This window comes from Salvelinus alpinus, chromosome 23, assembly GCF_045679555.1.
Source record: "Salvelinus alpinus chromosome 23, SLU_Salpinus.1, whole genome shotgun sequence".
In the NCBI taxonomy this organism is placed as follows: domain Eukaryota; kingdom Metazoa; phylum Chordata; class Actinopteri; order Salmoniformes; family Salmonidae; genus Salvelinus; species Salvelinus alpinus.
In genome coordinates this window covers 44,385,933-44,407,220 of record NC_092108.1, presented here as the reverse complement: position 1 = coordinate 44,407,220, position 21,288 = coordinate 44,385,933, and the positions used below count along the sequence as shown (strand labels likewise).

Here is a 21,288-nt window from a genome sequence, read left to right as displayed (position 1 = left end):
GCTTACTTTGACCAACAACCAGAAATATATGATTTTCTGGTTCATTTAAGAAATCTAAAGTTCGATATGTGTTATTGGTTGTTGCGTCAATTAGACCATACCAATTTCAAGCTTATCTTTATAAGAAATAAAAAGTTGTATCAGAATATTTAGGCTACTTAGCTGGCTAACTCCTTGATCTTGCTTTGTACCGTATTATACCCCTCTGGCCCCTAGACTACTTTCAGGGTAAGGAACCATCGTATGTGTGGTAAGCAACCATCTTATGTTGCAATTGGGGTGAGCTATCTCTTTAACATGAGAAATATTGATTCATTATCGAGAAATGACTACAGAAGTCTACTTTATTGGCTTCTGTGTGAACTTTGCAGAGATTCACACACATACAGTATTACAGAGAAATGAATCCTCTTAACACATTTTCATACCCCCAAAACCACATCCCACCCAACAGGCTTAGATGTGTTGAGGAATCATTTTATTTTCCTTCTCACTTTTTAATGAAAGCGGGATTTGGAGGCAGCAGAGGAAAACAGTGTCACCGCATGACCCTTCCTAGAGATTTTGAAAACAGCAGTGAAGGAGAATTGAAGCAACTCCCCGCCACCTAATACCAGACTCTCCGCGACGACCCCCCCCCCCTGCTATTTCAAACAAAAGATTATTTCAGGAGAACATAATGCGGCTTGAATTTAGACTCTCTGGCAGTTGTAGTTTCACTGGATGGCATTTCATCAATGTTGCACTGGTGTTATGCTGCCGTTTCAGAGCTGTAGATGGTTGTAGAGTGTTAGATGTTGACACACCGAACTGCTATGACTAACCTAACTGATGTGCTGCACCATCTTATCTGGCTCCAGGCTGCTGACTGCTCTACATTGGTCTGCTAAATCAATCATTCATTTCATCCATGTATTTCTTGTTGCCAGTACATACTCTTACTTATCTCCTCTCGCCAATATGACTAGTCTGTCTTAACTGATGTTAGCCTATAGAGTCTAATGTTTCTTCTCTGGCTGCTGGTGGCTCTATATTGGTAAGTTAAATCAATCATTCCATCCATCTTTGTGTTCCTGTACTCTACAGTGCAACCTCTCGTTTGCGCTCTCATCGCTCCATTCTCGCAGAGCTTCCAGAGATGTGACTTGATCTTCTTTCTAATGGTGTGCGGTTGTGAAGCTTAGACTGTCGGCGTATTGTATAGCGTGATACTAGACACACAGAGTAAACACAGGGTAAGGTAGCAGCAAAGAAAGCTGCAGTGGAGTGGGTTTTAACGGTGCTAAGGGGCAGGGTTGTGAAACTACCGGAACTGTACTGAAGTGTGGGTGTGCCTGTGTGTCTGGGCAATATTCCGTATATCCAGGTATTTCGAAATACTGACGGTAGGATTTTTAATACAGAGAAGAAGAAAAATATAATAATAGAAATAGCGCCCCTTGTGTGCACTTCCGGTAATACTGTATACCCCGGTATGGTACAGAAACGGTATGACGGCATGAAAATCTTGATACCGCCCAACCTCAGTTTGTGTGTGTGAACGAGAGCAGTTGTTATGTGCGTGTGTGTACTGTGTATTTCTTGTGTGTTTTATGTATTTGATGTGTTTTTTGTGTGTGTGGGTGTCCGTGGAGGAGGAGATCAGGGTAGCCTAAGTTCACCATAAATAGAAAATGTGCAGTGAAACCTGAAAGGAGCTCAATAAATGAAAGGCTACTTCCAAATGTCAATGTGGCTCAGAGGGAGCATTGTGCTTTTTTTCCCACTCACATATCCTCTGATCATATCTGTCCAGTGAGCTACAGTATGGCCACATTCTGATCAAATGGCCAAATGGCACCTGATTCCCTATATAGGGCACTACTTTTGACCAGGGCCCTCTGGTCAAAAGTAGTGCCCTACATAGGGAATAGGGTGCCATTTGGAACATACCCCTGATCTCTGTAGGCCATGCTCTACTGAGGAGGAATCACATGGGGTTAAAGCTCAGGGTCTTAAATCAGGCTTAGCAGCTGAACTTATAGGGGATAATTATAGGCCATGAATGGTTCTTACCGAGGACCAGGAGTATTTCCTGATGACATGACTGGAATTTGATCACCGATGATCTCATAAACAAGGGTTCAAAGTTTTGCTTAGTTGGGTCACTTGGTCTTGAAAAAATCCTGGCCCTAGCATGGTATGACATTGTATCCAGTTTACTGATGTCTCTCTGGGATAGAAGTGCTGATGCCCCTATTCAGCTATTCAGTAGGCCAATGGCGTGTTATCATTGTGAGAATCGTATTGAATCTTGGTTTAAACGGGTACGCATGCTCCAGGACCCCAGCTAACGAGAATGCTCAAATGCACAGCAGTAGCAGCGGAGAAGATAATGTCACCCGAGTCCCTGGCTGTGTTTACACAGGTAGCTCAATTTTCCCAATTATTGGCAATAGATTGAGTTTGAGTTTATTTTATTTTTACAGGGACAGTGCACATTAATCAACGTTTCAATAAAAGTGCCGGTTTTAGCCAGCCGGCTAATTTTCAACCACAGTCCCTGGGCAGGTTATTAAAAACAATTACAATATAAACAATCATTGAGCAGTGAGCATACACAGAGCAACATAGGACAAGCAAGACATAGCATACAGACAGAGCAACATAGAACAAAAAGCGGCAAGACAAGAATTGATCAACAGATCTGATCTGACTGGTCAAAAGACCGTTAGTGGCAAAATATCAAAATTGAGCTGCCTGTGTAAACACAGCCACTGTGCCTCTTCGCCACAGTTTTCTGTGTCCAGGTCAATAAGTGATCTACTACCACTGAGCAACTGTCTGTCTGTCTCCACTTTCTCCCCTAATTGAACGAGTAAAACCAATACAATAGGAATTGATCAACATGGAATTTTTGTCACAGTTGGTTCAATTGGCTGAATAATTACCCTTTTCGATTGCAGTTCAATTGGAACTACTGGCCATTGGGAATAGTATTGGGTGAAATCCAATTGTTTACCATTCAGTGAAATCAATTAAATGTATTTATTTACCAGTTTTAGCCTACATCAGTGGTTGTCACAAAGTGTGCCAAAAAGTAAACAATCCATTTCCGCAACTAGGGCTACTGTACAGCGATTGGGATTCAAGCAAAACATATTTTATGGATGGGAGTAGGTTAGTCTCAAATGCCACAAGATGTCAATCTTTCGTGTGCATTGCACGACATTTGAATTCTCCCCTTGGCCTGATTTGTAACTCTTTCTACTCTTAAGAAATTCAGCAAATAAAAACAAATCACTGTTTTTTTCCCCAAAATACCTGAATTTCCCCAAAAACAGGGAATTTTGGGAAAGTTTACTGGTCAAACTGGCGGGCGAGGTTTTCTTCTTCACTGTTAAACCAATCCAGTAAATGTGGAGGAGTTAAGATGGAGTGTCACCTTGCAGTGGTGTAAAGTACTTAAGTAGTACTTTCAAGTATTTTTACTTAAGTAGCTTTTTGGGGTATCTGTACTTTACTATTGTAACGATTGTTGTCGGGAGAAGGAGAAGAGGACCAAAGTGCAGCATGGTACGTATCCATAATACTTTTAATAAAGATGAACACGCGAACAAAAACAACAAAACGACAAACGAACAGTTCTGCAAGGTGCCACAAAACACTGAACAGAAAATAACCAAACAGGCTACCTAAGTATGGTTCTCAATCAGAGACAACGATTGACAGCTGCCTCTGATTGGGAACCATACCAGGCCAAACACAATAGAAATAGAAAACATAGACATACAAACATAGAATGCCCACCCACATCACACCCTGACCAAACAAAAAATAGAAACATACAAAGCAATCTATGGTCAGGGCGTGACAACTATTTATATTTTTGACGGCTTTTACTTCACTAGATTGCTAAAGAAAATTATGTACTTTTTATTCCATACATTTCCCCTGAAACGCAAAAGTACTCGTTACATTTTGAATACTTAGCAGGACAAGAAAATGGTCTAATTCACACACTTATCAGGAGAACATCCCTGGTCATCCCTACTGCCTCTGATCTGACGGACTCACTAAACACAAATGATTTGTTTGTGTTGGAGAGTTCCCCTGGCTATCCGTAAATTTAATGCCGTCTGGTTTGCTTTAAATAAGGAATTTGAAATGATTAGTACTTTTACTTTTGATACTTAAATGCATTTGAGCAATTACATTACATTTTTGATATACATTTATATTTAAAACCAAATATTTTTAGACTTTTACTGAAGTAGTATTTTACTGGGTGACTTTCACTTACTTGAGTCATTTTCTATTAAGGTATCTATCTATACTTTTACTCAAGTTTGAAAATCGGTACTTTTTCCACCACTGACGCCTTGTTATTATTCTGGATGGAAACCGCTTCAGAGAGCAAGCTAGCAAACGTGCCATTGCTCATCCGCTATATGTTTCACCGGGGACTGTAAACAGCGAGGCGCACGTCCAAAAGCGGAAGTCGCGTCACACTGCTCTCCGATTTTTGACAATGCCGCTGAGGGCGCCTAACAGGAGCCATTATGTTTCCTGCTCAGACAACACTTCCCCAATTCACTCTAGGCTAATGAGGCCATTTCTCTTCTGTTGCTCAAGAGAATGTGCTTATTGATGCATTACCTATGAAAGGGATAGTTCAATCAAATTACAAAAATGTCATTGTATGACAAGGTATGAAAGCAATGCATGCTTTGGTTAAGTTGGCCTGGCACTGTTTCCACATGATAACGTTTTTATAATTTGTGGCACAAATCCCATTCAAGGGGGACCAATATAAATCCCATGACTTGAATGGGATTTGTGCCACAAATTGTTAAATGTTAGCATGTGGAATCAGTGCCAGGGAAACTAAACCAAAGCATAGATTTCTGTCATACCTTGTCCATAGACTGCTTACACGAGAAGGAAACCAATGGGGAGAGGAGGGTGTTGCTGTGTGTGTGTGTTTGTTTTAGTGTGTGTGTGTCTCTGTGATGAATGCAACTAGCCTCCTGCCTTGTGCGCGCTGTTGCGCGTATAACGTGAAGAAATAATAGTTTCTCAGCGTTTTAAGCTAAACGTTCTGATCTGTAGCCTTGGCCTACTTATTTTATGAATTTGGGATCTATCCTCTCACAGCTGTCCCAGAGTCTGTTTTGAATTGGTCAGCTTTCTCGACAAGCTGACCAATAGAATAGGTCAACTTTTCCACCATGGGGGACAGTAGATTGACATAGGCTAGTGATTTTTCTGTTTGTTACTCGTCTTATTGGCTGAGGACAGTTATGCTAACATCTTATGTTATGTTATGTCATATGTCTTATGTTATGTTATGTTATGTTATGTCATGTTATGATAACATCCGGCGCCGAAAAGAGATGGCTGCCTCGCTTCGTGTTCCTTGGAAAATATGCAGTATTTTGTTTTTTTACGTGTTATTTCTTACATCGGTACCCCGGGTAATCTTAGGTTTCATTACATACAGTCGGGAGGAACTACTGAATATACGATTAACGTCAACTCATCATCGTTCCTACCAGGAATATGACTTTCCCGAAACGGATCCAGTGTTTTGCCTTCCACACAATACAATGGATCTGATCCCAGCCGGCGACCCTGTGCGACGCCGAAAAAGGGGAAAACGTGGCGGTCTCGTGGTCAGGCTTCGGAGACGGGCACATCGCGCTCCACTCCCTAGCATACTACTCGCCAATGTCCAGTCTCTTGACAATAAGGTTGATGAAATCCGAGCACGGGTAGCATTCCAGAGAGACATCAGGGATTGCAACGTGCTCTGCTTCACGGAAACATGGCTAACTCAAGGGACGCTAACGGAGTCGGTGCAGCCAGCTGGTTTCTTCATGCATCGCGCCGACAGAAACAAACATCTTTCCGGTAAGAAGAGGGGCGGGGGGGTATGCCTTATGATTAACGAGAAGTGGTGTGATCATCATAACAACACACAAGAACTCAAGTCGTTCTGTTCACCTGATCTAGAACTCCTCACAATCAAATGTTGACCGCATTATCTACCAAGGGAATTCTCGTCAATCATAATCACAGCCGTATACATTCCCCCCCAAGCAGACACATCGATGGCCCTGAACGAACTTTATCTGACTCTTTGTAAACTGGAAACCACACACCCTGAGGCTGCATTCATCGTAGCTGGGGATTTTAACAAGGCTAATCTAAAAACAAAACTCCCTAAATTCTATCAGCATATCGATTGTGCTACCAGGGCTGGAAAAACACTAGACCATTGTTATACTAATTTCCGCGACGCTTATAAGGCCCTCCCCCGCCCCCCTTTCGGAAAAGCTGACCACGACTCCATTTTGTTGATTCCAGCCTACAAACAAAAACTCAAACAACAAGCTCCCGCGCTCAGGTCTGTTCAACGCTGGTCCGACCAATCTGAATCCACGCTTCAAGACTGCTTCGATCACGCAGATTGGAATATGTTCCGCATCGCGTCCAACAACAATATTGACGAATATGCTGATTCGGTGAGCGAGTTCATTAGGAAGTGCATTGACGATGTCGTACCCACAGCAACGATAAAAACATTCCCAAACCAGAAACCGTGGATTGACGGCAGCATTCGCGTGAAACTGAAAGCGCGAACCACTGCTTTTAACCAGGGCAAGGTGACCGGAAGCATGACCGAATACAAACAGTGTAGCTATTCTCTCCGCAAGGCAATCAAACAGGCCAAGTCTCAGTACAGAGACAAAATCGAGTCGAAATTCAACAGCTCAGACACAAGAGGTATGTGGCAGGGTCTACAGTCAATCACGGATTACAAAAAGAAAATCCGCCCCGTCGAGGACCAGGATGTCTTGCTCCCAGACAGGCTAAACAACTTTTTTGCCCGCTTTGGGGACAATACAGTGCCACTGACACGGCCCCCTACCAAAACCTGCGGGCTCTCCTTCACTGCAGCCGAGGTGAGTAAAACATTTAAACGTGTTAACCCTCGCAAGGCTGCAGGCCCAGACGGCATTCCCAGCCGCGTCCTCAGAGCATGCGCAGACCAGCTGGCTGGTGTGTTTACGGACATATTCAATCAATCCTTATCCCAGTCTGCTGTTCCCACATGCTTCAAGAGGGCCACCATTGTTCCTGTTCCCAAGAAAGCTAAGGTAACTGAGCTAAACGACTACCGCCCCGTAGCACTCACTTCCGTCATCATGAAGTGCTTTGAGAGACTAGTCAAGGACCATATCACCTCCACCCTACCGGACACCCTAGACCCACTCCAATTTGCTTACCGACCCAATAGGTCCACAGACGACGCAATCGCAACCACACTGCACACTGCCCTAACCCATCTGGACAAGAGGAATACCCATGTGAGAATGCTGTTCATCGATTACAGCTCAGCATTTAACACCATAGTACCCTCCAAACTTGTCATCAAGCTCGAGACCCTGGGTCTCGACCCCGCCCTGTGCAACTGGGTCCTGGACTTCCTGACGGGCCGCCCCCAGGTGGTGAGGGTAGGTAACAACATCTCCACCCCGCTGATCCTCAACACTGGGGCCCCACAAGGGTGCGTTCTGAGCCCTCTCCTGTACTCCCTGTTCACCCACGACTGCGTGGCCATGCACGCCTCCAACTCAATCATCAAGTTTGCGGATGACACTACAGTGGTAGGCTTGATCACCAACAACGACGAGACGGCCTACAGGGAGGAGGTGAGGGCCCTCGGAGTGTGGTGTCAGGAAAATAACCTCATACTCAACGTCAACAAAACAAAGGAGATGATTGTGGACTTCAGGAAACAGCAGAGGGAGCACCCCCCTATCCACATCGACGGGTCAGTAGTGGAGAAGGTGGAAAGTTTTAAGTTCCTCGGTGTACACATCACGGACAAACTGAACTGGTCCACCCACACAGACAGCGTTGTGAAGAAGGCGCAGCAGCGCCTCTTCAACCTCAGGAGGCTGAAGAAATTCGGCTTGTCACCAAAAGCACTCACAAACTTCTACAGATGCACAATCGAGAGCATCCTGTCGGGCTGTATCACCGCCTGGTACGGCAACTGCTCCGCCCACAACCGTAAGGCTCTCCAGAGGGTAGTGAGGTCTGCAGAACGCATCACCAGGGGCAAACTACCTGCCCTCCAGGACACCTACACCACCCGATGTCACAGGAAGGCCATAAAGATCATCAAGGACAACAACCACCCAAGCCACTGCCTGTTCACCCCGCTATCATCCAGAAGGCGAGGTCAGTACAGGTGCATCAAAGCAGGGACCGAGAGACTGAAAAACAGCTTCTATCTCAAGGCCATCAGACTGTTAAACAGCCACCACTAACATTTAGCGGCCGCTGCCAACATACTGACTCAACTCCAGCCACTTTAAAAATGGGAATTGATGGAAATTATGTAAAAATGTACCACTAGCCACTTTAAGCAATGCCACTTAATACAATGTTTACATACCCTACATTACCCATCTCATATGTATATATACTGTACTCTATATCATCTACTGCATCTTGCCATCTTTATGCAATACATGTACCACTAGCCACTTTAAACTATGCCACTTTATGTTTACATACCCTACAGTACTCATCTCATATGTATATACCGTACTCTATACCATCTACTGCATCTGCCATGCCGTTCTGTACCACCACTCATCCATATATCTTTATGTACATATTCTTTATCCCTTTACACTTGTGTGTGTGTGTGTAAGGTAGTAGTGTGGAATTGTTAGGTTAGATTACTGTTGGTTATTACTGCATTGTCGGAACTAGAAGCACAAGCATTTCGCTACACTCGCATTAACATCTGCTAACCATGTGTATGTGACTAATAAAATTTGATTTGATTTGATTTGATCTTCAAAGTGCACGTCAGAATTCGGTGAGAAGGACCGCACGTCGTTGCATCCTCCACTTGCATTCTATTTGTATATGAATGGCCATACTATAAATGTGATTTCTGTCATTCTGAGCACCGTGGGTGGACACCCTAATCAGGTTACGCACCCACTGTATATGGGTCTGGTAAATTTCTCAAATGTCCGGGAAATTAAAATGTTTGCAGGTCAAAAATCCGGTGCCATCATTTTCCTGACAAAAACCCTGGTGGGTGTGTGGGTGCATAGGTACTTAATTGGTTGCTCTCACTGGTGTAGTCATGGCCCTGCCTGATGCTAGGTAGGCCCTGCATCTCTGTTGCTAGGTAGAAACTGAATTGTTTCCTCTCACTGGTGTAGTCATGGCCCTGCCTGATGCTAGAACCTTCGTGGGCGTTGAAGTGTATGTGTGTGAGATAGGACTGTAGTAGGAGGGTCTTTGGGGTGGGCCCCTCTGGCCCCCCTCCCAGAGGTTTATTCTCACTTAATCTGTTGACTTGACCTCCAGCCGAATTCCTCGCTCCTCCCTGGTTCCGCAGCTGGCCTGCCTTATCAGAGACTAACTGTTGCCCTTTGCCTCCTTCAATGACTTTCCATACACATCCCTTATTCACCCTTCATTGACACAGATCATACATGTAACGTAGCCAATAAGTTATTATATAGTGACAGGAATAAATATATTTCAAGTTAGAACCCAACACTAGATTAACCTTCTCGATTCTCATCTCCTTTTGGAATTTCATTCATCATTCATTTCTCTATTGCTCTTGTTCTGTATCACCGTTTCTCCACTCAAATCCACTCATCTCATTTGCCTTTTGTCTTGCTCGCTCTCTTATCTCCTCCTCTCTCTCTCTCTCTCTCTCTCTCTCATATGGGCCTAACATTTAAACCTAGCCTAGTTAAAAAGGAGAGAGTCAATCCAAACACATGGCACAAGCTGGCGTTAGTAATTATCAAAGAGTGAACCACTATGGGCTCCATTGACTTTGACTGGGAACGGCCCCAATAGAATTTGACTGGGAAATACCCTCATTGAGTCTGACTGGGAACAACTCCCAGATAGTTTCACTGGAAACGAATAGCCAGGTCGGTCTGCTGTGTCAGACTTGGACCAAGACTTAACTAGCCGTCAAATCTTCAGTCATCTGTTCGTTCCACACAACAACAAAAAACACGGTTACGACGGTTATTTTATTTTCATGACGGTCTTCAACCATAATCGTTGGTTCCGATTATACGGTAGTTGTGCCAGCCCTACTTGTGGACTGAGGGAGAAAGGGAGGGAATGGGACAGAGAAGGGGAGGTGGGACAATTGAATACCCTGCAGACAAAGGTCTTTGTCTACGCTTTTAGAGTGTCTCAAAAGATGTTCTACCTCTTTGTTATTCCTACCCAGGTTTCCTGTGTACCACTTTATTGTTATCCTGCTGAGCTTAAACCTATCGTTAGCTCGGGGAGACAACACATTTTCAGCTATTTTTCACGCAACGGTGGTTCCGAACCGTCCAACAGTAAGATATGCACACAGCAGGGCATACATCCTTTCCTTCCTCAGATGAGCAAAAACCGGTTGAGTTTTGCCGTTGAAATGACGTCAACCAATTATTCTCACTGGGTCTATCCCATCTGTTTATTTCAATGTGAAAACCACAGGGTCTTGTTAATATTGTTGTCTCTCTGCATTAGGGAGTACAGACAGACAGACAGACAGACAGACAGACAGACAGACAGACAGACAGACAGACAGACAGACAGACAGACAGACAGACAGACAGACAGACAGACAGACAGACAGACAGGAGGTGCAGACAGACAGACAGACAGGAGGTGCAGACAGACAGACAGACAGGAGGTGCAGACATACAGACAGACAGACAGACAGGAGGTGCAGACAGACAGACAGGAGGTGCAGACAGACAGACAGACAGACCGACAGAAGGTGCAGACAGACAGACAGGAGGTACAGACAGACAGACAGGAGGTACAGACAGACAGACAGACAGGAGGTGCAGACAGGAGGTACAGACAGACAGACCGACAGACAGACAGACAGACAGACAGACAGGAGGTGCAGACAGACAGACAGGAGGTGCAGACAGACAGACAGGAGGTACAGACAGACAGACAGACAGACAGGAGGTGCAGACAGACAGGAGGTGCAGACAATCCAAAATAACAGGGTCACCTTGTCTCTCTGTACCCACCAGGGCCTCTCTGCTTCATCTTCACAACTGTGAAGAGAAACAGCAACCCCAAAATATAATCCAAACTCATTAAGCCTGGGCTTCCTCTACCTCTTGAAAAGTAGTGGCCAGTGGAACAACACCAGGAAGCTAGACTGAAAGTCTCTTACGGTTTGATTTTATTAGACTAACTGCACTGCCAGTCCCATTGCAGTTGGGGTAATGGCCCAGAGAAATGGAATGGCTCTGACCTCTGTGTTGGCTGTGTTTGCATTTTCGTTGCCATGCGTGTGCCGTCACTACAGGTGGCGAACGCTTTATGGCGGTAACACAGCCGGTCTGCTGGGTCGGCTCATCACCATGGTGATCTGCAGGGCTGGGCTGTACTATGTGTTAATCAGACCTGGTTTCAAGTACCATTTGAAATAATTTCAACTACTAACTTGTGTTCGATTGAGCTTGCCTGTTGCAATGGAACCAATAGACAAGTCCCCCAAAAAGCATTTGAAAGATTTCAAATAGTATTTGAACCCAGGTCTGGTGGGAGCAACGTCTGTCTGTATGGGTCTTTCTTTCAGTCTTTTCTCCCCACAAACATTTCCATTCAGAAAGAGTAAGACCTTTGCTTTCTATCAGTCCGTGGTTGTCTACAGTCATAGTCTATTTCGATAACCATGTCTGGAACAAAGAAAACTAAGCTTCAGTATAACCCGGAGCACACAGCATTTAGCAATCAGCATCCACTTTTCTTTTGCCGTGTGGAAAGACCTGCAGCTAGGATTAGACTAGATGCTCTCAGAGACAGACAGAGGGTAGGAGAGAATGCGTGATGAGTTAGATAAGAGTTGGGGGGAGGGGGGGGGGTGGTAATGAACGAATGATCAGTGACTCCGTCTTCCCAACATCCCTCTCTTCTCTCCCTCCCTCTCTCTCTGAGCAGCCAGGAAGACGTGTGCCCCGGCAGAGTTTGCCTGTGCAAACGGCCAGTGTGTACCAGGCCGCTGGCGCTGTGACGGGGAACCAGAGTGTCCCGACGGTTCAGATGAGGCAGACGCCACCTGTAGTAAGTCTGAGCTGACTTGGTCTACTCAACGCTAATAGTTTCCCCCGTTCGCAGTCACCCAACAACACTCACCCAACTCAAACACTCAACGTTTCCCCATTCTGTCATTCCACCACTCCATTCCAAGTGTAACAAGCTATCCATAGTCACTCAACCAACCACCCTAAACCCAACTCAACCACCCTTACATGATTACCCAACCATCTATACTGAACAAAAATCTAAACGTAACATGTAAAGTATCGGTCCCATGTTTCATGAGCTGAAATAAAAGATTCCAGAAATGTTACATACGCACAAAAAGTATCAAGTTTCAGGTAAGACGCAGATGCAGACAGTGACGAAGTAAAAGTGTATTAATACTACAGGGGCAAGCAAAACGTCAGGTCAAGGGCAGGCAGAGGTCAGTAATCCAGATAGGGTGCAAAAGGTCTAGAACGGCAGGCAGGCTCAGGGTAGGCAGAATGGTCTAGAAAACAGGAACTAGAACAGCCAGGAGCAAGGGGAAAACCACTGGTAGGTTTCACGAAACAAAACAAACTGGCAACAGACAAACAGAGAACACAGGGGATACACTGGGGATAATGGGGAAGATTGGCAACACCTGGAGGGGGGTAGAGACAAGCACAAAGACAGGTGAAACAGATCAGGGTGAGACAAAAAGCTTGTTTCTCTCAAGTTTTGTGCACAAATTTGTTTACAACCCTGTTAGTGAGCATTTCTCCATTACCAACATAATCCATCCACCTGACAGGTTTGGCATATCAAGAGGCATATCAACCTTATGCCAGGGACAATAAAAGGCCGCCTTAATTGTGCAGTTTTGTCACACAGCACAATGTCATTGATGTCTTATGTTTTGAGGGTGAATGCAATTGGCATGCTGACTGCAGGAATGTCCACCAGAGCTGTTGCCAGAGAATTGTATGTTCATTTGTCTACCATGAACCACCTACAACGTTGTTTTAGAGAATTTGGCAATACTTCCAACTGGACTCACAACCGCAGACCATGTGTAACCACGGCAGCCCAGGACCGCCACATCCGGCTTCTTCACCTGCGGGATCGTCTGAGACCAGCCACCCGGACAGCTAAGGAAACTGGTTTTGCACAACCGAAGAATTTCTACACAAACTCAGAAACCGTCTCAGCGAAGCTCATTTCGTCGATCTTACTACGGCCTTGACCTGACTGCAGTTCGGCGTTGTAACCGACTTCAGTGGGCAAATGCTCACCTTCGATGGCCACTGGCACGCTGGAGAAGTGTGCTCTTCACGGATTATCCCGGTTTCAACTGTACCGGGCAGATGGCAGACAGCGTGTTATGGTATGGGCATGCATAAGCTACGGACAACGAACCCAATTGCATTTTATCGATGGCAATTTGAATGCACAGAGATAAAATTATGAGATCCTGAGGCCCACTGTCGTGCCATTCATCCTCCACCATCACCTCATGTTTCAGCATGATAATGCACGGCCCCATGTCGCAAGGATCTGTACAAAATTTCTGGAAGCTGAAAATGTCCCAGTTCTTCAATGGCCTGCATATCCAACCGGACATGCAGTTCTTCCATGGCCTGAATATTCACCAGACATGCCACCCAATGAAAATGTTTGGGATGCTATGGATCAACGTGAATGACAGTGTGTTCCAGTTTCCGCCAATATCCAGAAACTTCGCACAGCCATTGAAGAGGACTGGGACAACATTCCACAGGCCACAATCAACAGCCTGATCAATTCTATGCGAAGAAGATGTCAGGCAAATGGTGGTCATGCCAGATACTGACTGGTTTTTGAATCCACGCCCCTACCTTTTTTTAAAGGTGTCTGTGACAAACAGATGCATATCTGTGTTCGCAGTCATGTGAAATACAGTATATAGATTAGGGCCTGATGAATTTATTAAAATTGACTGATTTCCGCAAATGAACTGTAACTCAGTAAAAAAAAAAAAAATTGCATGTTGCGTTTATATTTTTGTTCAGTATATTTACCCATCCAGTGATTCAGAATTTACCCTACCTTCTCTTCCTCTCCACTCTATCCCTCTACCTCACTCTGCTCAGCGAGTGATTGAGCTTAATATTTCTCTGTTCCTTGGAAGCTCGTCAGATTGATGCTCCCCAAAACATTTACAGAGATATTGGGTACCTAAGTATCATTCATCAATAGGTCCAGAGGGAAGATGAGGTCCTAACCAACTAACATTCCAGATCATCATACCTCTGCATTTGAGAGGCTAATAGGCCAGGCCAATTTAATTACAGGTCTATTCTTCACACTCACGCCCCATTTGAATATTATGCAGCTTCTCCCCGCTCCGATGCACCAGCCAGACAGTCAGCATCTAATTTGGCTCTTGAAACCTAGACCCGTCGTTTATAATTTCCCCTGCTACTCCACTCAGGCACCGGTTCAGCCGCCTCTCCCTCACGCATCCAGCCAGGGCCCTTGCCTCGGCTCGCTTCCCCTCGCCCACACACTTCCCCATTACACCAGCGTCTGATGTTGGAGAGAGGCAGAGGTGTAACCTGATTAATGCCAAGCTCTTAGAGTAGGAGGGGTAAAGGGGGAACACTTTCATATTTTCATTTAGGCTGTGTCAGACTGACTGAGACCGTGCTCATCCGGGAGGAGGAGAAGGGCGGGGGAGACGTGTTTGCGGCTTGTCTGGACTGAGCTGGGCCACAGGTGTGGGAATTGGGAAATGGGAGATCAAAGGGGTTCTGAACTATTCCGTTTCCCCATCGCAGTCGGTTTTCCTCTGAGTCATGGGAAGCAGTGTGGACTTGAGACAAGATCATTATCTTGTCTTTTCAAGCAGATAATTTAGAGGAATGACATTAAGATGTTATTCTAAGTTTATCTGATTGACATTTATCCGTCAGCACTTGTTTCTCTTGTACCAACCAGAGTTGTAGACGAGACCGCCTTCAGCGAGTCCAATTCAAGAGGGACCAGAGCTATTCAAGTCTGAGACAAGACGGAGACTGGAGCCGTTCAAGTCCAGGTCAAGACAGAGACCACAGCTATTTCAGTCCGAGTGAAGACCGGAACCAGAGCTATTCCAGTCCGAGTCAAATCTGAGAACTGAGATATTCCAGGGGGAACCAAGGTGGGTTCTACTCCGTGTCAAGACAGAGATCAAAACTATTCGAGTCAGAGTCAAGACTGAGACTACAGGTATTCCAGCTGAGTCAAGACCGAGACCAAGGGGGGGATCAAGACTTAGACCATAGCAACCTGAATACTACAACACTGGTACCATGTTTTCATCTTGTGGTTGGTGAACCATTGGTTGATTGCACAGGCCTACAAAGTTTGTCATTGTGTAGTAGGTGGTCATTTTTTATATGTGTATATTATAAATTCATCAAATGCGACTCGTAATAAGAGTAAGCAATTGGGCTATTAGCCTGTTTATCTGACTCCATAACGATAATTGGCAATATGCAAGAGACTATGGTAGAGTTACAGTAATAGGCAAGGAAGACATGTCTGAGAATGGAATTCTAAATCGAAGTGTATTTTATTACTTTGTAAAACAAATGGATTCACATACAAAGCATAAAGCTTAAGTTACAAGGCATTAACACGCATTACAAGGCATAATTCTAAGCATGGCCAGAGAGAGAGCGAGAGAAAAACGAAAACGATAGCCTGAAAGGACATGCCCCAAAAGTCCATTGGGTGGAGACAGAAAGAAAGAAAGAGTATCTCACTACAGCAGGTCAGGAACAAATAAGAGAATGAACAATGAATCTTAGACCCTTTTATAAGCATCTGAGTTGATTGGATTCAAAACCTGAGTTGTTGACCAATAGTATTTCTGTAAAGTTAACCTCCAGTCAGATATCAGAGCTACATGATGTAACCTCTGCTTCTCAGAGGTGTGACAATGGGGGTTGGCAAGACCAACACAGAGAATGATGAATTCCTAAGATAACACAGCAAATTCTTGAATGTAGTTGATAAGAAGAGTCACTTCTGGGGCTGGGCTGCCCTACAATAGTGCATGTTATTAAAAATAAATTTGAATGCAGAAAGAGAATTGGAAAAATACAATTTATCTTTGACATTTTTTTCTCCTAATTTTGTACCGCTTTAGCAGGTAGTGGGCCGGTAATCTCATGAACAAAGAATGAAGAAAGGAGATACAGATCACGAAAAATCGTATATGTGTTATATTCATGTAGCATTTCAGTCAATGGTAAATTCTTTGGGATTCATGCCCAAAGATTTGGCCAGAAAAATGGGATATGCCTGGGCGTGACCACAAGCTTGAAGTAAACAATCAAACAGTGTCTGTTGGAGACAGACAGGTCGAGTGGAAAATTAGGTGAACCCCTCTCCTCCATAAAGGTAGCCACTCACTTGCCAAACTGGTCATTCTCACCTCTCTTACTTGAGGAAGTGACTCTGTTCACTAAAGCTCTCCTCAGGACGGGTAGATTTCTAGTTTCCTGCTGAACCGCTCTAAGGTGAACCGTGAGGTTAACACTGCCGAACTTAGGACTTAATTTGCTAGGTTATTGTCATTAAATGCGCTGTTGAAAATGTGGTTTTCTGAGACCCTACTCTCATTTGGCTACAGGCTATAACCTAACTGCTGATCAGGGCTTAGGCTACATGACATTTTGATTGTTCAAGTTCACCATCGGCAATAGTTTTAGTTTAAACAATTACTGAATATGGTCATTTTTAGCTATACAGGGGGAAGTTGATCATTTCACAAGAGGACAGCAATCTCTGCTACTGGCACTGCATGGTCAAAGCAGAAGAAAAGTTCACTCGGTATAACTTCCAAAAAGTCTAAACCATTAGATTTTGAGATGGGATGAAATCCAAAGTTGGGCTATATATTCATTGGCTATGTCATAGCACATTTTTAAAGATAAATATTGATACATTACTAGCTCAAACACTTTGAATTTGCAAAAATAACATGAATTAGTGGGTAATGGTTATTTCAGATCAAAAGTGGGGGGACCCAAAGCGAACATTGCCCACCTTATCTGATAGTGGGGTAGTAGATTCCCAGTTTCCCTTATGGCTCAGCTCAGGTGCCTACATACATCATAGACATATACGCTACCGTTTAAACGTTTGGGGTCACTTAGACATTTCCTTGTTTTTGAAAGAAAAGCAAATTTTTTGTCCATTTAAATAACATCAAATTGGTCAGAAATACAGTGTATTGTTAATGTTGTAAATGACTATTGTAGCTGGAAATGGCTGATTTTTTTATGGAATATCTACATAGGCGTACAGAGGCCCATTATCAGTAACCATCACTCCTGTGTTCCAATGGCCCGTTGTGTTAGCTAATCCAAGTTTATCATTTAAAAAAATTTATCATTAGAAAACCCTTTTGCAATTATGTTAGCACAGCTGAAAACTGTTGTGATGATTAAAGAAGCAATAAAACTGGCCTTCTTTATACTAGTTGATTATCCGGAGCATCCGCATTTGTGGGTTCGATTACAGGCTCAAAATGGCCAGAAACAAAGAACTTTCTTCTGAAACTCGTCGGTCTATTCTTGTCCTGAGAAATTAAGGCTATTCCATGCGAGAAATTGCCAAGACACTGAAGATCTCGTACAACTCTGTGTACTACTCCATTCACAGAACAGCACAAACTGACCCTAACCAGAATAGAAAGAGGAGTAGGAGGCCCCTGAGCACAGCTGAGCAAGAGGACAAGTACATTAGTGTCTAGTTTGAGAAACAGACGCCTCACAAGTCCTCAACTGGCAGCTTCATTAAATAGTACCCGCAAAACACCAGTCTCAACGTCAACAGTGAAGAGGCGACTCCGGGATGCTGGCCTTCTAGGCAGAGTTGCAAAGAAAAAGCTTTATCTCAGACCGGTCAATAAAAAGAAAAGATTAAAGATGGGAAAAAGAACACAGACACTGGACAGAGGAACTCTGCCTAGAAGGCCAGCATCCAGGAGTCGCCTTTTCACCTCCCTGACCAAGGCCCTTCTCCCCAGATTGCTCGGTCGGACGGGCGGACAGCTCTAGGAAGAGTCTTGGTGGTTCCGTAAGTAAGATATTTCAGTTTTTTCCCCTTCACATTTGCATACATTTCTTAAAAAACAGTTTTTCGCTTTTTCATTATGGGGTATTGTGTGTAGATTTATGAAGGGGAAAAACATATTGAATCCATTTTGGAATAAGGCTGTAACGTAACAAAATGTGGGAAAAGTTCAGGGGTCTGAATACTCTCCGAATGCACTGTACGTGCATGCATGTCAAATAATATCTATGCATTGCTAAAAACACTATAATGACCAGAAAGTAATACCACAATTGTAGGACTAAATACAATGCCGCATACAGGTGAATAATGCACACAGCATAGAATGACCACTGATAAGTGTAGGCCAGATCTACAACAATGTAATGAGAAAAATAGTAGCTGGACTAGCAACTTAAACGTGACTGCAATGCAACTAGGGTCTGCGCATGTGCACAAGACCACGACCAGAGTAGAATAGTAACTGTGCCACGAGGAAAGGCACAGGCTAAATTAGGCTACATGCTACTACTAGGGCTGCTACGTACAGTGCATGGTTGCATGAGGCTACAAAAAGGTTGTAAATGTCTATAAACATGACTATGAGCATATACAGACTATGAACAGAATAGTATTACCCCTGAAATTATACGTGAGTTACACCAGGCCTAACGAGCTAGCATTACTAGCTAACATCTTGGCTTAGCTGGCTAGCAGTAGCGTGACGCACATGAACATTACTCTATAAATATTACAAACATGGTAAATATCTGAGCTGCCTTAGCAACACCCAACTAAATATGCAATGACACGTCACTGTACTTATACAAGTCAAATTCAGATAATCTTTAGGTATAGTCCTGGTCCATTCTCTTCTGACCACGATCTCGCTCTAATGGCAAGAGCGGGGTTCAGTGCGGTGCACCGGGAATAGCGGACTGTTATTGGTGGATACAAGTGGGGGGACTTGTAGGGGTGTTGGGCAAGTACAACAAACTACTAGTTCAGGGGTGCTGAAACTGCTTACTAAGGGCTGGCCTTTTCAACACAGTGTGTAGTCCACCTGATGGTGTGCAAATTAGGACTTCCTAATGGCTGCTGTGGTGTCAGGTAGTAGACCATCACAGCTGGCTCTGAGAGCAGCTCCTGCTGTCACAGTCGCATTAAAATGGATGGAGAAGCGAGCGACTAAATAGTGCCACGAGAGCCAGGAAACCTGTTCATATCACCATAGTGAACGTCTCTTCATCAAAATAACATTTTTCTTTCATCTCCTTGTTGAACTGATCAACCTGCTGTGTCAGAAGCACATTATTAGCGAACGCTGTGAACTGATTTTGATGGGCATTCAGTAGAACTTTGAGAATTAATTAATAGCGCCATTTAGCAAGAAACCTTGACCTTCTGACATACTACAAATCGTGTGTTAGTGTGTATTTCTCTTCTGTTGGTGCCAGACAGAGACCTATGTTTGCAGTGATAGTGGAGCCTCTGTTTTACATCTGCTAATGCTAATTAACGTACAGCGCACTCACCTTCCGCACTCACGCTCCAATTACGCTGAAGCTTAATCAGTTATGAGGCATGCTGCGTGTCTTCTCTCTCTTTCTATTTCGTTTTCTTTTATCTTTGCCTCATTCACATCCATAGACACACACACACACTGAGAGCGATAGAGACAGAGACAGGCCCTAGATCTGTGCCAGCCCAGATCATTGTAGCGCAATGAGTGGGCTCGCAATCACACGCTAAAGTAGCATTACACTGGCACATTAAAGATTTAGGCTGGGGTTTTGGCCAAGTACTGAGAAATTAATGGCTATCTGCGGAGATTCACGTGAAATGCCAGACCTCATTGATTTCCCAGCGAGGTAAGGTTGAATCACGGGGGACCATCAAAACATGTATACTTCCCTTCATGTATACAGTGGTTCCTCCTTTAAAAGTTGCGACTTCAGCAAAGATGGCTGACAAAACATTACAGGGAAGCAAATGTATGTAGTTATAACGTCATAACGAGTCAAGCAAAAAAATTACAATTGAGAGGAATATGTTAATGTAGAGACAAAAGATTGTGCATATTTTTTTGTTAGTTTATGAAAATCACTATTTAGCAAGTTTTTTTTCTGCCATATCCCACTTTTTTTTAACCTTTATTTAACTAGGCAAGTCAGTTAAGAACAAATTCATATTTTCAATGACAGCCTAGGAACAGTGCGCTGTACTGCCTTGTTCAGGGGCAGAACGACAGATTTTTACCTTGTCAGCTCAAGGATTTGATCTTGCAACCTTTCGGTTACTAGTCCAACACTCTAACCACTAGGCTATCTGCCGCCAATACCAGGTGTATCAAACTCATTCATTATAGCAAGCAGGTAGCAGGTTTCGAATTCAACATTCTAGCCCGAAGTCCAGCACGCAATCGACTGTGCCCAAATTTATTAATTGGGGTTGGGGCCGATTGTGGTTAAAAACACTTTATCAATTGGAATCTTTAACGTGGAAAGGGGGAAAAGTATTATTATTCGTTTTTCACAAGCGTAGCAGGATGGGCTACTAGCTGAACAATAGACTATTCAACCTTTACTAGTGTAGCAAGATGGGCTATTAGCTGAACAATAGACTATTCAACCTTTACTAGCGTAGCAGGATGGGCTATTAGCTGAACAATAGACTATTCAACCTTTACTAAATAATTGTCTAAAGCTGAGCTAGGTGTGAACCACCCCTCCCCTCCCCAACTTGAGCTAGGTATGAACCCCCCCAAACTTGCAACAAATCATTTTCAGGACTATCTAGGAAAAGCAGCAGAGATGCACAATAGGTTTCTAAGAAGAGGCTATTCTCCACAATGTGGATGAAGCTCTAAATTTGGCATTGCGGAAAACACGAGATGAACTGCTACAAAAAAGACCCGCGAAACCTAAAGAACACTCTGTAATGTTCACAGCTACAACTACTTTGAACTCGCGAAAAGTGGGAGTTGCGGTCAAGAAACACTGACATGTTTTAATTACTTGATAAATGGGTCCATGCCAGCTGCCAGCCACAAAAGAAAATCAGCCAGAATGTTTTGGGATTTTCACCCTCCAGACGTTATTTCCTAAAGGTCTTGATGATGAAATGCCTATG

The 21,288-nt window shown here is 44.0% G+C and overlaps 1 protein-coding gene across 3 annotated transcripts in view; it reads left to right on the top strand.

The window, feature by feature from the left end:
* LOC139551130 (low-density lipoprotein receptor-related protein 8-like) overlaps window positions 1-21,288 on the top strand; it is a 170,050-nt gene that overhangs the window by 66,146 nt on the left and 82,616 nt on the right. For 2 of the 3 annotated variants that reach the window (XM_071362539.1, XM_071362538.1), the window contains exon 3: window positions 12,007-12,129. The exons of the other annotated variant lie outside the window; for it this stretch is intronic. In XM_071362539.1, coding sequence (XP_071218640.1) covers window positions 12,007-12,129 — 123 coding nt within the window. The remainder of the gene's footprint in view (window positions 1-12,006; window positions 12,130-21,288) is intronic. 3 annotated transcript variants of the gene reach the window in all.